The following is an 18,488-nucleotide window of genomic DNA, read 5'->3' as shown; positions in this document are numbered from 1 at the left end:
TCAACCCCTTTGTCCATGTGTCTTTATTTGCAAAAGTTCGCTGCAAAGAGTCGTTGGTCTGGCTCAAGGCCTCTGGTTTCTATCACACTATCGGTGCTGGGCCTCACTGGGACTCTTCTTGGCTCCCGTGTTGTTTCCATGTGTTGTGGAGATCCTGTAAGGGCGCAGATTGTTCTTGAGGGTTTGTTCACAGTTCCCTGTAGCTCCAGTTCCAAGGGATCTGACGCCTTCTTCTGGTATGCATACAGACATACAGACTAGCATGCTTGTATACACACATAAGTAAATGCCATGAGGAAATAATAAGTCTTTTTTTGAAAAGGGAAAACAATCACGAGGGGCACATATACAAAATAACGTCAGGAGGGACACCCAGATACACCTTACCTCCTTCTGCTTTACTGCGTGCTGGCTCTTTCCTGAGTATATAAGAGCAACCTGGGGGCTGGAGAGATGGCTCAGTGGTTAAGAGCATTGCCTGCTCTTCCAAAGGTCCTGAGTTCAATTCCCAGCAACCACATGGTGGCTCACAACCACCTGTAATGAGATCTGATGCCCTCTTCTGGCGTGTGGGCATACACACAGACAGAATATTGTATACATAAAAAAAAAGCGACCTGGTGGCTGCATCTGAATGTAGGGGCATGGCTGAGGGACAAAGATGGTTAAAAGAAGACAAGGTAGCTGGAGATAGAGTTGAGAACTATAGTGCCAACTTGAGGGCAAAAGTATCTCCCATGAGTTTTATTTTATCCCGTACTCAGACTGAGTCTCCAAGAACTTTAACAGCATTAGGAATCCAACTTCTATCGAAGTTCAAATTGAAGGCCAAGGGAGTGAACTCTGGTTGTCAAAGCAACAGGGAAGCCAATAATACTATCCCCTAAACATTCACGATGCTGGAATTTGGTTACTAAATCATATTTCTCTCTTGACCTTTCACCTAGATCGGACCATGGCCCAGGCGGACTACTTCTGGGCTGTTACTGATAATATGACGTGGGACGACTTTGAGAAAGAATTTGGAAATAGCTCCCAAATACCCACTGGAGATTATTTCAGCCCTTGTAAGAGAGTTCCAGTAACCAACACTTGGGCTCTGGTTGCCGTTTATGCACTGGTGTCTCTGCTGAGCTTGCTGGGAAACTCCCTGGTGATGCTGGTCATCTCATCCAGGCGAAGGAGCTGCTCTGTCACCGACGTCTACGTGCTGAACCTCGCCGTTGCCGACCTGCTCTTTTCGCTGACCCTGCCCTTCTGGGCTGTCTCCAAATTGAAAGGCTGGATTTTTGGCACGCCCCTGTGTAAGATGGTCTCACTCCTGAAGGAAGTCAACTTCTTCAGCGGTATCCTGCTACTGGCCTGCATCAGTGTGGACCGATACCTGGCCATCGTCCAGGCCACGCGCACGCTGACCCGAAAGCGCCACTTGGTTAAGTTCATATGTCTAGGTCTCTGGAGTCTCTCTTTGATTCTGTCCCTGCCCTTTGTCATCTTCCGCCAGGCCTATAAACCATACGGTTCTGGAACAATCTGCTACGAGGTCCTGGGTAAAGCCACAACAAATTTTCGGATAATGCTGCGGGGCCTGTCCCACACCTTCGGCTTCCTCCTGCCGCTGCTGGTCATGATGGTCTGCTACGGGTCCACACTGCGCACGCTCTGTAAGGCCCGCATGGCGCAGAAGCACCGGGCCATGTGGGTCATTTTTGCCGTTGTGCTTGTGTTTCTGCTCTGCTGGCTGCCCCACAACCTGGCCCTGCTCACAGACACTCTCTTAGACACCCACTTGATTGAGGACACCTGCAAGCGCCGCAGTGACATCGACCAGGCCCTGTATATCACTGAGTTCCTGGCCTTTTCTCACAGCTGTCTCAACCCCATCATCTATGCCTTCGTCGGCCAAAAGTTTCGTCGTGCGTTCCTCAAGATCCTTGCGAACTGTGGCCTGGCTCGCAAGGAGGTTTTGACACCGCACCGTCCTGCCTTTCACACATCTCTTACTGTCCGCTAAACCTCTGAAAATTACCAGAGAGTGATCGCTCTCCCTCAAAAAAGAGGATAGCTGTCGTGCTGATGTGCGGTGCCAGCTGCGTGTGTGCTTGAGTGTGTGTGTGCACAGTACAGCTATGGACAGAGAGTACCTGGTCTGGGGAGGGAGGTGACAGGATCAGAAGTTAGTAACTACTGTCTCTAGAGCCCACGCCTACTTGCTGAGGAGGCACTGATAGTCCTCCAAGGACTGCCTTTACCCTTCCACTGGAACTAATGTCACCATTTCTACGGAACACCTGCATCTATGATTTGTAATCTGGGTGATTATCATGGTCACATCTGTAGCCTAACGTCATTAGAACCAAGAACTGGAGCTTGCAGCTGACATTAGCCCTCTCGGACTGGACCCTCTCCTTGGAACACCACCCTGACTGCTCAGCACATCCCAGAGGGCTGTCTAGTAACTCTTCGTCCTGTGATCTGAGTTCATGAGACCGTTTTTCCCATCTTGGGGAATGTTGCAATGCCTGCTGAGGACATCAGTCAGGTGCTGCTGAGGCACCCAGCCACCAGGCAGCCTTGTGACGAAGCTGAAGACCATCTTCCCTTTAGGTGTCCTGGGTGTACAAAGGGTGTCTGGGAAACTAGGCCTGAGAATCCCCTTTCCCTCGTGACCAGCGTCACAGAGGGGGATGAGTGTGTTGGGTACCAGCTGAGCCAAGGATGGAGCAAGACTGGCAGCTGTAACTTCTGCCGTCTTGGAACTTCCGGTTTGACAGGGAACAACAGCAACTTGATAAATCCGAATATAGCTGTCGACCAGCTGGACAGGCAGCTATTTCCAATAAAATTTCTGTCCTATGTTTGTCCTTGTGGAAGTGTCTTGAGCGTGCCACCACGTAAAAGCTGTGGGTGGGGCAGCTCTGGTTCCTGCTGTAGAATGGGGTTAGCGTTCCTCACTGCCTTTGGGCTAGTGGATTTACTCCCCGCTAGGCACAGCCTCGTACAGCCTCGTGCTCACCATCACAGCTCACATCCAGGAGGGTCCCTCTGTCCCTCATGTGTGTGAGTTCAGCCTGCCATGTCTCCTGGAGTGACCTGGCCTGTCTTTAATTTATATTCAGTGGCTTCCTCATCTCCAGATGACTCCAAGAAATTGTGTTTGAGACTGGAGAGAAGGCTCCGTGGTTAAGAGCCCTTGCTGCTTTTTCAGAGGACCCAGCTTTGATTCCCAGAACCCACATAGTGGCTCACGACCATCTGTAACTTAGGTCCCAGGGGGTCCAATTCCCTCTTCTGACTTCTGTGGGCCTTAGCTATGCATGGTAGAAACAGAAACTCCTACTAGCTTAAAGCGAAAATGGAGAAGGTACTGGCCTGTGTGCAGGTGGGGGAGGGACCAGGATGGCCTGACGCTGAGCTTCCTGGTGGGGTTGCAGTGAAGGCTGAGACTGGGATCAGGGACCAAAGCTGGAGTAAGGCTAAGGGTGGGTACAGGCCTGGGGGACAGCTTGGCATAAGGTGATGTAAGGTCAGACAAGGGCATTTATCAGTAATAGAGAAAAATCCAGCCATGGGGAGACTGGGAGTGAGAGACTTAGGGACCCGCTGATGGTTGGAGGCAAGGAGTCCAGCTAGGGCCTGGACCAGGCCAGGACTGGAGAATGGCATATGTCAGAAAGGGAATGAGTGCCAGGGATGACTGAAACTGAAGACCTCACAGGTAGGGTCATCATCCTCTTTGGAATACTGTCTCAGACGCACATCCAGAGTCAGGACAGAGGATCCTTGGAGGTAGGGGAGGAGTCAGGGGCTCGAACCCATGGAGAGAGAACTAAGTCAAGAGAGAGGATGTGTTAGCTGTGTTTCCCTGCAATACTTGAACTCTATTGCCTATAGCAATATTTCTAGCTGATATGTGGCATACTCGCTCATGTCAAGAACTGTGCTGAAGGATTTGCTATTAGGGACAGCTGTGGCTGGGTTGGAGAGATCTAAGAAATTCTGCAGAGTCTAAACAAAGGTGTGTGAGAGAGGACACAGCCTGGGCCAGCAGGCCAAGCCTCAGAGGGCATGGAGTGCTTCGGTAAGCCTTACACGATAGCTTGTGTCCAGCCCTGGTTGAGCCTAAAGCTTATGTAATGAAGTCAGGTGACTTCCTTGAGTGGGCTGTTAGTGAGCTTAGAGACAAAGTGGAAGCAGAAATGGGGAGGGTATGGACAAGCTTGTGACAGTGGTAGGACAGGGAGGACTCACCAGTGTTGGGGGTAGAGACTCAAAGACCATTCAGCATGGTCAAAATTTGATCTGAGAGTCTGTAGTGAGTCAGCCCGCAGCTGTGTGGAGAGAAACACTCCTCACAGGGCAGCTGGGATGCACATTTCAGGGAGATCCCCCCCCCCCCGCCCCCAGCAGGAGGAAGCAAGCAAACCATTTAACAAGAGCCAAGACCATGCAGTTAGCCGGACACTTCAACCCTGAGTTTCTAGAACAGGGTTGGGGGCTTTTCCACAGGACTTTTCAGGGTAGGAGGTGAGTAAAAAAAAAGGGGGGGAGGGGTAGTTTCAGTTTAAAACAAAGATAGCTTCAGCTGAGACAAGATGGAGAAAACTTTTGATCTGTTAATAAGAAGGTCTTCGAGGGGAGACCAGTAGAACCCAGCTATCAGTTGAGGAGAAGAGGCAGTGACAGGGATTCAACCTCTAGCCTAGATAACAACAAGAGGGGGGGCATGTTATAGCTGGGTAGGTAGTGTATACATTTAATCCTAGCATTCAGGAGGCAGAGGCAGGGGGGAATCTCTGTGAGTTTGAGGCCAGCCAGGGCTATGTTGTGGAAAGACCTTGCTAAAACAAAACAAAACTAAACAAAACAAAACAAAACAGTAAGAGGCTGCTTTTCAATTCATGGGGTACAAGCAGATATACCCAATTACAAGGGGGCAAGCTAGCTCTGAAGGTCTGGGAAGGATTTGGCTTGCTTGGACTGACATTATTGGAATCCCCTCTTATCGAGGTGGCAGATCGTGAAAGCTAACAGAGAGGGCAAAAAACAACAGAGCTGAAAAGAGAGTGCGGAGAATGTCGGTATCCAAGGGGCTGAAACAGGAAGAGGAGCCTTCCAAAAAGACTGAAAGGGGGTTGGGATGTGGCTCAACTGGTCGGGTGGCAGCCTAGCATGAACGAAGCCCCGTGTTCAGTTCTTAGCACTGTATACACCAGGCATGGTGGGACATAGCTAAAATGCCAGCACCTGGGCGGTGGAGGCAGGAGCATGAGGGGTTCAAGTTCATCCTCAGCTTTACGGTGCTCATCACCTCCTGACACTCCATTTATGCTTAGATGTTCGCTGTCAGCACCGTGTATACCTCAGAAAGAGGCTCCATATCTGCCGGGACCGCATCATCAGCATCAGGCACTGATGAGTTTAGCAATATGCTTCACACAAGTGCGTGTGTGCGCACACACACCACATATACACACACCACATATACACACACACACACACACCACACATACATGCACACCACATGCACACATGCATGCACGTGTGTGTGCAATGTTGACAATAAATATATTTGGTATGCTAGATCTTAGATTTATTAGAGTAGCTTGCAGGCTGTCTCCAGACAGAATGCTCAGTCCAGGAGGTGGATGTCTCGGTGGTCCCAGTCTGGTGCTGGAGTCCCAGGGAGTTCCTAGAGAGCTGCTGGTCTTCAGTCCACATTGGAATCCCAAAGAAGTAGGTACTTACCCCAGCGAAGGAATGACTCAGCAACAGGGTAGATGAACTTGCAGGCAAAAAGCAAATGTCCTCTTCCATGTGATTTTCACGTGGGCTGCCACTAGAGGGTGTGACCCAGATTTACGTTGGCCTCCTACCTCAAATGATCCAATCAAAATACCTGGGTTGATTTCAGACAATGTCAAGCTGACAACCAAGTTTAGCCATGAGAGCTTCTCAAACCAAATTTTTATATTCTTTCACTCAGAGTCCAGTTCCATATTTATCTTGGTGAAACAATCAAGGTGACCCAATGTAGCTCAGTGAGTGGAATGCTTTCTTAAGACTCACTAAGCCCTGGGTTTCACATCCAGTGCCACATAAACAAGGTGTGGTGGCATGTGCCTGTTGTCCTGACACCCAAGTGGATGACACTTTTTTTTTTTTTGCTTCCAGGTTCTGTTGAAGAAGACATGTCCGCTCTTCATGAAGTCTTCACCTTATAAATGTTCATCTCTGGCCCCCTTTGTGGCAGTGGAGTATTCAGATAGCCAGACAGACCAAGTGTCATTTAACTGACCATTGTATCTATTAGACCTGAACCTTTAAACTGTGGCATCTGCACTTACTTTGGCTGTCAAAATTGAACTGAACTGTTGGACAATCAGTTTATGTCTGGGGAGATGGAGAATTGGTTGGTATGGGAAGAGACCCCATGTAGCTGGTGTTGAAGTGATGTAGGAGTGTCTTCTATCTATCTGTTGCTTTCATTGGTTAATTAATAAAGAAAACTGCTTGGCCTGATAGGTTAGAACATAGGTAGGCAGAGTAGACCGAACAGAATGCTGGGAGAAAGAAAACAGAGTCAGGCAGACGCATGCTTCTCCTACCCAAGATGGACGTGGGTTAGAATCTTCCCGGTAAGCCACCACGTCGTGGTGCTACACAGATTATTAGAAATGGGTTAATCAAGATGTGAGAGTTAGCCAATAAGAGGCTAAAACTAATGGGCCAGGAAGTGTTTAAATGAATACAGTTTCTGTGATTATTTCGGGGGTAAGCTAGCTGGGATCTGGGCGGGAATGCAGCCCTCTGCTCTTTCTACATTGAAGTGTTTGTGGCAAGTACACACTGCACAGAAGCAGTGTGCCATCATATGGGTATCACAGTCGCTGCTTCCCCTGGGACATTCCTAGATTTGAGCTTTGCTGAGCACTGTGGCCATTAGCATTCAGATATGTCTTTGGGTAACTTTTAAGGGACTGGGGAGATGGCTCAGTTGATAAAGTGCTTGCCTTGTATGTATGAGGATCTGGGTTTGAACCCCATACAGAGAACTGGGCATGGGGATGTACCTTGCAACCTAGTGCTGGGGAAGGAGAGCGAACCCCTGGGGCCTAAGACCAGCCAGCCAGTCTAGACTACTTCATAAGTGCCAGGTCAGGGAGAGACCTTGTTTCAGAAAACAAAGCGGGGCGCTAATACATATACACTGTTGCAGGTAGTTTCCATTCAAGGAACATTTGGAAATTACTTTGTTTAATTTTGTTTTGTTTTGTTATTTTGAGACAGGTCTCTACCTAGCCAGGCTGGCCTCAAATTCTCTATGCAGCTAAGAATGGTCTTAAACTTTTGATCTTCTTGCTTCCATCCCCTGACTGGTGAGGTAACATGCATACATACACCTTCATGCCTCGATTAAAGACAACAAGGTCAAAATAGTGGATCAGAGTCACAGAGTTCCAGTAGGTGAATGTCTTATCCTCTTGGAATGTTGTTCTTTTTTGGGATGGGCCCTAAAAGTTAGAGGAAGCCAGACATTGACATCCAGGCACTCAGGAGGCTGAAGCAAGAGTATTTCAAACTGCAGGCCAACTTGCACTGCATAAGACCTTACCTCAAACAAACAAGCGAACACCAGAGACAGATCAAGGCATGTAGTACTCACCTGAAGTCTCAGTATTTCGGAGGTGGAGACAAGAGGATCTGATGGAGGTGGGTCTTGTAATAATAAAGAAACTGCCTCGGCCCTCATAGGACAGAAAATTAGGTAGGCGGAGTAGACAGAAGAGAATGCTGGGAAAAAGAAGCTGAGTCGAGGAGTCGCCATGATGCTCCCACTCCAGACAGACGCAGGTTAAGATCCTCTCTGGTAAGCCAGCTCATGGGCTACACAGAATATTAGAAATGGGTTAGAACAATATGTAAGAGCTAGCCAATAAGAAACTGGACCTAGCCGGGCCAGGCAGTGTTTGAAAGAATACAGTTTCCGTGTAATTATTTCGGGCATAAGCTAGCCATGCGGGCGGCCGGGTGCCGGGGACGCAGCCCTGCTGCCGCTCCTATTTCAACAAGGATCAGGTCATAGTTCACTACATAATAAGTTTGAGGCCAGCTTGGGCTACTTGAGACCATGTCTCAAAACCCACTCTCCACACCACTGCCACACAGAGGGAATAAATAAGGATACATCAAGAGCCTATACACACCAGAAATGACCTTATGATGCCTTTTTCGTGGTGAGGCTGGAAGTGTAGCTTAAGCTGTAGAGAGTTTATCTAAGATGAGTGAGGTCCTGGGTTCCAACCTCTGTACTGGAAAGAAAAGGCATTAATTATTCCTTTGGGCAAAAATAGACATAATCAAGTCTTGATTAGTTTAGTGATAGAGGGTTTTTTTTTTTTTGTAGTTTTAACTATTTTAAAAAGTATGACTGAGAATGTTCTTCAAGTATAACCTTTGTGGTTATAGTTTGAGGTGTCTGCACTTTGTCTCTCTGTTAAGACAATTTTGTTATAGCAACATTTCTTAGGAATATCGTGACATCATAACAAGACAGGCTGTACTGAAGAAGACAAGGATGGGAAAGATGGCTCAGAGCTCAAGAGCGCTTGTTCTTACAGAGTACCCGAGTTTGGTTCCCAGCACACATGGCAGATAGCCGGCAACCTCCTGTAACTTCGGCTCCAGGGGATCCAGTGCCCTTTTCTGGTTCCTTGGACACTCGCACACATTTGGCATACATTCACAAAACAACCTCACATACACATTAATAAGTAGAAAAATTAAAATAGCAGAGAAAAAAAATCAAGCCAGGCTACAAAGCATTGTCCTCTTGTTTTGTTTCCTTAAAAAGTACTCAGGAGACCTCAAGAACAATGTCAATGGGTTTTTGATCCTACTGCACGTATTGGCTTTGTGGGAGCCTAGGCAGTTTGTATGCTCACCTTACTAGACCTGGATGGAGGTGGGTGGTCCTTGGACTTCCCACAGGGCAGGGAACCCTGATGGCTCTTTGGGCTGATGAGGGAGGGGGACTTGATTGGAGGAGGGGGAGGGAAATGGGAGGCGGCGGTGGGGAAGAGACAGAAATCTTTAATAAATTAATTAATTAATTAAAAAGCCAAAGCATAAAGAGAAAAAAAAAAAAAAAAAAAAAGAATTTGAATTGGCTCCATAAAAAAAAAAGTACTCAGGAGGTAGAGACAGGGGGATTTCTGTGTTTGACACCAGCCTGGTCTACATAGTGAGTTCCAGGACAGTCAAGGTTACACAGAGACACCTTGTCTCAAAGATAAACAAATGTGACTGTGCATATATTATGGCATTTGTGTGGAAGCCAGAGGAGAGCTTTTGGGTTGTCATTGGGCTTCGGGCAAACACCTTTGCCATGGTCAGTCACAGCCTGGGTTCAGGTCCTTGGGGGGGGGGGGAAGGGGCATCGGCCTGAAGAAATGAATTGTGTGGTCACCAGATGAGTTTCACCCAGGTGGCTAGCTCCAAATAGCTCCAAAATTTAGACATCAAAACAAGTATATTTTCCCACACTAACAAACAAGTTTTTCCCATCTTCCAACATTAACCTCCGGCAAAAACAAGTATGTCAAATGTGTGTTTTTTTTTAAACCAACTTTTACATCAACACATCTTTAAACCCAAAACAACACTTAACCGTTTTGTTAGCTCGGCCAAATATAGAGCCAGGAACATCCTGTCTTTACAAAACTAAAAGGTGATTGACATAGGCACACATTTCCAAGAACAACAATCCTGTTCAAAACGTATTTACAGAAACACGAGTGATCTGCCTCCGATCCTGTTAGCACCGAGTCAGCACAGCTTCCAGGTCTGGAGTGACAGCTGCATCCTCAGACAGAAAAACCTGAGCAGCATCAGCTCCCAAAGAACTTTAGGGGAAGATATTCGAGGAAAAAAATGGCACTTCCAGGAATGATCACATCTGTCCCATGCATGATTGACAAAAATGAGAACCACCAAGAGAATCATCAGTCATTATAAGAGAGAAGAGAGTGTGCAGTCGCTCAGGCCCAGCAGTGTCCTCGCTCTCCACAAAGTCCCCTGGTCCTTGTCCAGTGAAACTGTCCCAGTGGGCTTTGCCTCATTTGAAAACCCATTGTACAAACACTCATATACTGGTCCAAAACTAGGCCACACGGGTCCCAACATACCTTTCTCCTGTGAACCATCTGACCTGTCTATCTTGAATCTTCTTTTTTAAGATGTATTTTTTTTATTAAAATTATGCGTATAGTTGTTTGCCTGCATGTATGTCTATGCACTGGGCACATGCAGTTCCCAAGGAGACCAGAAGAGGACATCAGGTCCCTGGGAAACTGGTCTTACAGATAGTTGTCAGCTACCGGCCACGTGGGTGCTAGCAATAGAACCACAGGAACGGGCACTGCTCATAGCTACTGAATTATCTGCTCCCTGTAAGCCCCAATCTCGACAGATGCTTCTCAGGTTGCCATGTTTTCAAAGAGATAGGGTTGTGAGAAACTAAGTAACTTGCTCAAGACGACTCAGCAAGGACAGACCAAGACAGGACCTCACTCCACCAGGGTACCTGCCACAGGGCAGTATCAGGTAGCCACTTGCCTGTGTTACTGTGGGTGCAATCTTCGATCTGGTTTGGTCTTATTAATAAGGGCAACAATAACTCTCACCAGAAGGTCTTGGTGAGTATCAAATGAGATAAAAAAATGTTTTCCACAGTGCTGTGCCTGGGTTTGTGGTAAGACACATTGTTACTTCAAACAAAGATTGTATCTGTTGGTTAATATAAAAGGAAACCCCTTGCATATATAAGGATTGAGAAAGGCCTTTTTAAAATTATTATTAGAGTGGAACTTGAGGAATAACGTGCCATTTTCACAAAGCATAGCCGGCTTACCTTTGGTTCCTATTCAACAACTCCTTTTCCCCTTTGCCCAGAACCCAGAGAACCCATTTGTCTTCTCTTTCTCTCACCTTCCAGGTGTAACGATCACCTGACTTTCTTCTGTGTGGTTCTTGATACTGAACTTTTTTTTTACTTGCTAGATAGGTGCTCTGTCGCAGAGCTAAACCTCTACCCCATACAGTCCTGGTTTGATCATTACCTGTGATGAAAATGTATTATTAGGAGAACGGACCCCATAAAGATGTACAAATATTACAGGTCAGAATAGAGTCTAAAGGGCTGTTCTAAAGTCCCAAGTAGAACCAGGTAAGTGAGCTCCAACACAAGTGAGACACTAAGCTGCTGTACTGGACCACAGTTTTCCAGTTCTGTTATGACCTTGAAGCTTTTTTTATTGTGGCATTTTCAAAACCAGGTACCCCTTTCTTGGTTTTATTTTATTTATTTTTGAGCTCTACATTTTTCTCCGCTCCCCTCCCCACCTCTCCTCCACCCCCTTCAGCCCTCCCCCAAGGTACCCATTTACTCAGGAGATCTTGTCTTTTTCTACTTTCTACTTCCCATGTAGATTATTAGATCTATGTAAGTCTCTCTTAGGGTCCTCATTCTTGTCTAGGTTCTCTGGGATTGTGGTTTGTAGGCTAGCTTTCTTTGCTTTATGTTTAAAAACCACCTGTGAGTGAATACATGTGATAATTGTCTTGCTGTGTCTGGGTTACCTCACTCAAAACAATGTTTTCTAGCTCCATCCATTTTCCTGCAAAATTCAAGCTGTCGCTATTTTTTTCTGCTGTGTAGTATTCCATTGTGTAAATGTACCACATTTTCCTTATTCATTATCAGGTCAAGGGTCATTTAGGTTGTTTCCAGGTTCTGGCTATGATAAACAAAGCTGCAATGAACATAGTTGAGCACATGTCCTTGTGGCACGACTGAGAATCCTTTAGATATATACCCCAAAGTGGTATTTATTGGGTCTTGAGGAAGGTCGTTTCCTAATTTTCTGAGAAATCGCCACACTGACATCCAAGGGGTTGTACCAGCTTGCATTCCCACCAGTAATGCAGAAGTGTTTCCTTTTCCCCACAACCTTTCAAGCATAAGTTGTCATCAGTGTTTTTGATCTTGGCCATTCTTACAGGTGTAAGATGGAATCTCAGAGTTGTTTTAATTTGCATTTCTCTGATCACTAAAAATGTTGAACATTTCCTTAAGTGTCTTTCAGCCATTTTAGATTCCTCTGTTGAGAGTTCTCTGTTTAGGTCTGTACTCATTTTTTTTTATTGGATTATGTGGTCTTTTGGTGTCCAATTTCTTGAGTTCTTTGTGTATTTTGGAGATCAGACTTCTGTCTGATGTGGGGTTAGTGAAGATCTTTTCCCATTCTGTGGACTATCGTTTTGTCTTGTTGACTGTGTCCTTTGCTTTACAGAAGATTTTCAGTTTCAGAAGGTCCCATTTATTAGTTGTTTCTCTCAGTGTCTGTGCTGCTGGGGTTATATTTAGGAAGTGGTTCCCTGTGCAATGCGTTCAAGTGTACTTCCCACTTTTTCTTCTATGAGGTTCAGTGTGGCTGGCTTTATATTGAGGTCTTTGATCCATTTGGACTTGAGTTTTGTGCATTGTGATAGATATGGGTCTATTTTCATTGTTCTACATGTAATATCTAGTTATGCCAGCACTACTTGTTAAATCTTCTTTCTTTTTTCCATTTGATATTTTTTGTTTCTTTATCAAAGATCAGGTGTTCGAAGATGTGTGGATTGATATCTGGGTCTTCTATTCAGTTCCATTGGTCCTCCTGTCTGTTCTTATGCCAGTACCAGGCTGTTTTCAGTACTGTAGCTCTGTAGGAGAGTTTGAAGTCAGGGATTGTGATGCCTCCAGAAGTTCTTTTATTGTACAGGATTGTTTTGGCTATCCTGGGTTTTTTGCTTTTCCAAATGAAGTTGAGTACCGTTCTTTTGAAGTCTTTGAAGAATTTTGCTGAACATTGCGTTGAATCTGAAGACTGCTTTTGGTAAGATTGCCATTTTTACTATGTTAATTCTGCCTACCCAAGAGCATGGGAGATCTTTCCATTTTCTGGTGTCTTCTTCAATGTTTTTCTTCAAAGATTTAAAGTTAAAGAGGATATTGTATGCAAGAGAAAAGTTTCAGAAACCATTCTCAGTAGTCTCAGTATTTGTAATCCCAGTATTTGAAAGGCTGAGGCAGGAAGAGGGCCATGAACTTGAGGAGAGCCTAGGGTTACTTAAAGTTTCAGGATAGCTTGAATTAATGCCATCCTATCTAAAAATGATCTCCTTCCATGCTTAATGGCTCAAAGAGAATCATTCCCCAACCCAGAGGTGCTTGCCCTTTCCCAAGGGGCCTCTCTATCCTGAAGCAAGGAACTTCTGACATTTGGGGAAGATAATATGGGAAAAGGAGGAAGAGAGAAAAGGGGTGGGGTGGGGGGAAAAACTCCTCCCTTCAGATTTGCCTGGAAACCACATACTAAGAAGTGGCCTCCCTGGGGCACCTCGCCACTGACAGCCAGGGTCTGTGGGAAGTCAGATGCCTCTCAGATCCTCCTGACCCTGTGATCCTGTTGGTGTGGCTGTGCAGTTTCGGCTTTGGAGCCTGTCTGACACGTTACTAGAGCTGGAGGAAACCCTGTTTGACCAGACCGCAGTTCACGGCAGAGAAAACCCGTCGTTCAAAGTTTGAAGGGAATAGTTAAGCAACAGCTCCCGAGTCTTTCTGTTTATTCTCGCTTATTGAATTAGACTTGTTTTCCTAAACCTCTTGGTATAGATGGTGGGGCACAAGGACCCAGAAACAGATGTCCCTGTTACAGCCACCCAGCAGGGAGTTTTGTGGATCCTCATGTGTCCTCCATTTGCCAGATTCCTTTGTCCTCCTAAATGCCATTTCCATAAGGCATGACTGCGCTTTTTAGGACCACACACAGCAGTGGGTGAATGTAGGCCTTTGTTATATAAACACGCAACCAATTGGCTCTCGTTTGTTTTGTTTGCTCACTTCTTAAATTTTTTTTCTCCATTTCTCTTTCTTCCTCCAACCTTCCCATATACCTGTCCTTGCTATCTTTCAAATTCATGGTCTCTTTTCTCATTGTTGTTACACACATATGTATGTATGTATGTATATATGCATACATAACCATATATATTCTTAAAAACATAAATACAGCCTACTCAGCCTGCATAATATTACTTGTATGTATGTTTTCAGGGCTGACCATTTGGCACCTGAAACCAACTGTGTGCTCTTCCTTGGGGAAGACTGTTTTTCTTGCTCTCAGCATTCCTTGGTTGCCAGTAGTTCTTTGTGTAGGTCAGAGACCTCACGGACTTTCCTCCATTAATTTTTGGATTCAAGGGAGGGTTTCATGTAGCTCAAGCTGGCTTTGAACTTTTGTTATTTGGCACAGGATGACCTTGGGATCCTGATCCTCCTATCTCTACCTCCCAGCTGATGGGGTTACCAGGGTGTAGACCACACAAGGCTTCAGTTTTACTTATTGACATATGGGAATACGTTGAGCAGAAGGCCTACTGAACTCAGTGCTATCTGCATTCCTGATAAGGGGGATACTCAGTGATGGTGACAAAGTGGGGAGCCCTGCCCTGCTTGCCTGAGGTCCTGCTCAGTCGCCCCACACCCTCTACACCTTCAGTGTTGGAGCAATGCCAGCTCTTTCAGGAAGACGGTCTTGTTTACAGAATGGGAACTGAGGGAGAGGTACGGATGTGGTCGCTTAGGTTTCAGTTGAGCAACAGGCTTCTTCCCCACGTCGGAAGTGACTGGATTTCTTCAGAGGCCTCTCCCTACTTACCTTGTAGATCTTGCTGCTTCTACTCACCCTACATTAAACCTTGTTGAAGAATAGGGTGGGAAAACATGGCGTCTCTCTTCCGTAGCATACACATACCCACACGCACGCCCATGTGGCATATATTAACATGACAGGCTACCTAGAAATACGCCAACGTGTCCTTCAGGTTGACCTTTGCTTTTAGTGCTGAGGGTTGAGCCCAGGGCCTTGGACATGTTCCACAAGCACTATGCCACTAAACCTATTCCCAGGCCAACATTTCAATTCTCTGGGAGAAAGTTTTAACAATGCTGATCATTATGGACAAAAATAAAGACTGGGAGGGGAAATCTGTTAGATTTGCTTTTAAAATCTTATTGATTCCCAGTCAGGATGATGGGGTTAGGGGACAGAGAAGAACACCCCCGCACACATACTCACCCCAACACTCATGAACACGGACAACACATGCACAAATACAACAATGTGAAAATGAATAACACATTCACATCTGCGAAACACATAACACAAATAGCACATGTGTACACATAAAACATGTATATGCACAACACACAAATCATGTAACACATACATGTGCACACACGATGCATATACACAGGTAACACACACATAAGTAGCTTGCACTTGTATAACACACATACATGCCACACACCACACATGCACACCCTCACTCTACACTGCAGTGCTAGATCATATACTTTAAAAATCTAATCCTGGGGGCTGGAGAGATGGCTCAGGGGTTAAGAGCACTGACTGTTCTTCCAGAGGACCCGGGTTCAATTCCCAGCACCCACATGGCAGCTCACAACTGTCTGAAGATCCAGTTCCAGGGGATCTGACACCTTCATACCAATGCACATAAAATAAAGTTAAATAAACCATAAAAATATTTAAAAAAAAATCTAAACCCGCAAATGTCCTTCAAGTTTGGCCTAAATCCTTTCCCAAACATAACCCTGAGTTTTCTGGAACTTTCACAGGCAAGACTACAAACTTCATTTATGGCAAGAGTTCACTTCACCTCCCTTGTGACTGATATTTTCATTTCATCAGCGGTACATCTGTCCAGTGCTCCCCAGGAATAACCCTAGGATCTCACGTAAGTTCCTCTGCAGTTGTCTGAGATGTAGCGGCAGAAGCTGCTGAAACAGTAAGTGTGGCTGAACAGCTCTCTGGCAAACCCTACACCCAGGCTATGGTCTCTCCTTTTCCTAAACACCTCTCTCCTCCTTTCAACCCCTGTGTTTAAGTTTATGTTAAGACCTCTGCTTTCAAAACTCTCGCTTTAGACTGACTCATCTTGAAGTTCTTTTCTGCAGGAAAGGAAAAGTTCCCAGCTTCTCTTCTGGTATTCCTGAGGAATACCTCAAGCTGCTGCAGGTGCATTGTGGAGCTGTCAACAGCTATAAATGTCATTTATTTATTAGTTATTTACTTCTCAGACAGGGTGTTGTTGGCTTGGAATTGGTAGCAATCCTCCTGCCTCTGTGTCTTGAGTGTTAGAGCAGATAACTTTTTTACTGAACCCAAACTTCCAGCATACCAGTTTCTCAAAAAAGCACATCACTGTGTATTTCAAAGCTAAGGATCAAGAGAACAACTCAAAATACCCTAACTGAAAATTCAGCCTCACACCAAGACTTGTATGTTAGAATAAAGTAAAAAAACCTGGACTGTAACAGCTGAAGGTGGAGGAAGGTGGCAAGACTTCCGCAGGATTCTAAAAAAACAGATTCTAATGAGAACTCAGTACCTGGACAAACATCAACCCAGTGTCAAAGTAAAGACAATTTTGGAAATGAAAAGGTTTAAAAGTTATTGCCTATATGCCCTTTCTCAGCAAAACCCAGGAACCCAGCAAAACAACAACAACAACAACAACAAAAACAACCAAACCAAACAAAAACAAACAAAAAACAAACAACAACCACAAGTCAAAAAGTGATGGGCACTGATGTTGCACTAGAGCCTCCAGTGTATTGGCTATTCTCTTAAATGCCATCTGTGTGTGCATACGCCTTTATCTTAGTCCGCATAGCCTTCAGCTGAGCTTTATTTCTGGTCACACTGTTCAAGGACATAGAGGGAAGTTCATTGTTCCGCAATTAGGAAGTTGGAAGCAGTAGAATTGCCTGTAAGCAACAATAACCAGGCTGCATGCTCCCAGAGATCAGGTCCTGCAAAGAAAGGGAGAATCAACACCCACCAGTGATTTGAATATTTAACATTCTCAACTGCTGGTGGTGGTGAATGCATTTAATCCCAGCACTAGGGAAGTAGAGTCAGGTGGTCTACAAGTGAGTTCCAGGACAGCCAGGGCTACACAGAGAAACACTGTCTCAAAAAACAATAAACAGATAGACAAACAAAAACACAAACAAAAATAGAAAATTTAACATTCTCAGCAAGCTAGGACTAACAATAACTTCCTCGATCCCCCCAAAAAGCCTCTGAAATCATTGGCATCTCATTTGGTAAAGGTAAAGATTGAGGCCTACAGGAGTTGTGCACAGTGGCACATGTTTGCAATTTCAGCACTTGAGGGCCTGAGTCAGGAGGATGGAGAGTTGGAGGCCAGTCTACATAACATAGCTAGACCTTGTGGGCGGCGAGCCTGCAGCAAGGTAGATGCTTGATCTCAATGCTCTTTTATATTATGCTCAGGTTTCTTCTTCTCAGTGAAGTAAGACAGGAAAAGGAATGAATGACAAGAAAAAATTTCAGGAGTAATTTTGGATTTCTTCTCGGATCCCAGGATCGTATACGTATGAACTTCAAAAGTGATATTTAAAAAGCTCTACTAAAACCAATAAGTGAATTTATATGGTCTCACATTACAAAATCAACTGTTTTCCATACATCAATAACAAAAATCTGGAAAATAAAACTTTTTCAAAATATCATTATAGTAGCTCATCCTCTAAACCTATAAAATACTTAGGAATAAGCTTAACAGTGTATCTATATGAATTGTGGACCAGAAAACAGTGAAGCATTCTTTGTAAAGAAACAAAGGAGACTCAAACAAATGGAGAAAAATACGTTTACAGACCAGGAGACATCTTGAGAGATGTTAATTTCCTCCTAACTGAGCAGTGGATTCTACACAGTCAAAGTGAAAATCCCAAGTGGAAATGTTGTTGAAAGTTGCAGTCAGGTTTAGAAGTCATCTGGAAGTGTAATCAAATGATGCAGAGAACAGGAACAGTCCTGGGAGTGACCAGTCCAGGCTGAAACAAGACCATGGAGGCCCCCAGGAGAGAGGTTTCCTAGAAAGTTAACACATTCCTTAATGAACGTGACCGTATCGAGAGTGACAGATGAGACAGACGCAATGATGAATATGTGGAAAACCTTAACTCCAAGGACAACAAAATAAGTCCAAAGACAGGAATGTAAACACTTGAACAACTGTTTATATGGCCATTGTAACAAAAAAACTGAACCAAAAAGTGGTGTCTGTGTCTAGAGAGAATATGGTATTTTATTTGGTTGGGTGTGGTTGAAAGGAGAGAGGCTGAGAACATTAAATTCTTCATTGCCACAGAAGACAGTCAATAGGAAATCTTTAATGTGGGTCGTGTGCATGTCAGGAATTTGCTGGATAAATATGGTACTGAGAAATGTACAGACCATTATTAGATAAAAGGATTTTTGAATTCATTGTCCTTACCATTGATTATGAGGATTAGGGCTGTTGGCTCTCATCAGAAGTCATTTCAT

General features: G+C 45.0%; 1 protein-coding gene and 1 long non-coding RNA gene across 3 annotated transcripts in view; both read left to right on the top strand.

The window, feature by feature from the left end:
- The first annotated feature begins 951 nt into the window (after positions 1 to 951).
- LOC126489478 (C-X-C chemokine receptor type 1-like) lies at positions 952 to 2,795 on the top strand. The gene has a single exon (XM_050123774.1). It carries the CDS (start codon positions 956 to 958, stop codon positions 2,012 to 2,014), a length of 1,059 nt encoding a protein of 352 aa, XP_049979731.1. The 5' UTR covers positions 952 to 955; the 3' UTR covers positions 2,015 to 2,795.
- A 5,037-nt stretch (positions 2,796 to 7,832) lies between these two features.
- LOC126489499 (uncharacterized) overlaps positions 7,833 to 18,488 on the top strand; it is a 27,558-nt gene continuing 16,902 nt past the window's right edge. For both annotated transcript variants that reach the window (XR_007588942.1, XR_007588941.1), the window contains exons 1-2: positions 7,833 to 7,870; positions 15,746 to 15,864. This is a non-coding gene — a long non-coding RNA (uncharacterized lncRNA). The remainder of the gene's footprint in view (positions 7,871 to 15,745; positions 15,865 to 18,488) is intronic.

Source organism: Alexandromys fortis, unplaced genomic scaffold (genome assembly GCF_014885135.2).
Source record: "Alexandromys fortis isolate MF-2015 unplaced genomic scaffold, M_Fortis_MF-2015_v1.1 scaffold_220, whole genome shotgun sequence".
In the NCBI taxonomy this organism is placed as follows: Eukaryota; Metazoa; Chordata; class Mammalia; order Rodentia; family Cricetidae; genus Alexandromys; species Alexandromys fortis.
This window is presented reverse-complemented; position numbering and strand designations above follow the sequence as displayed.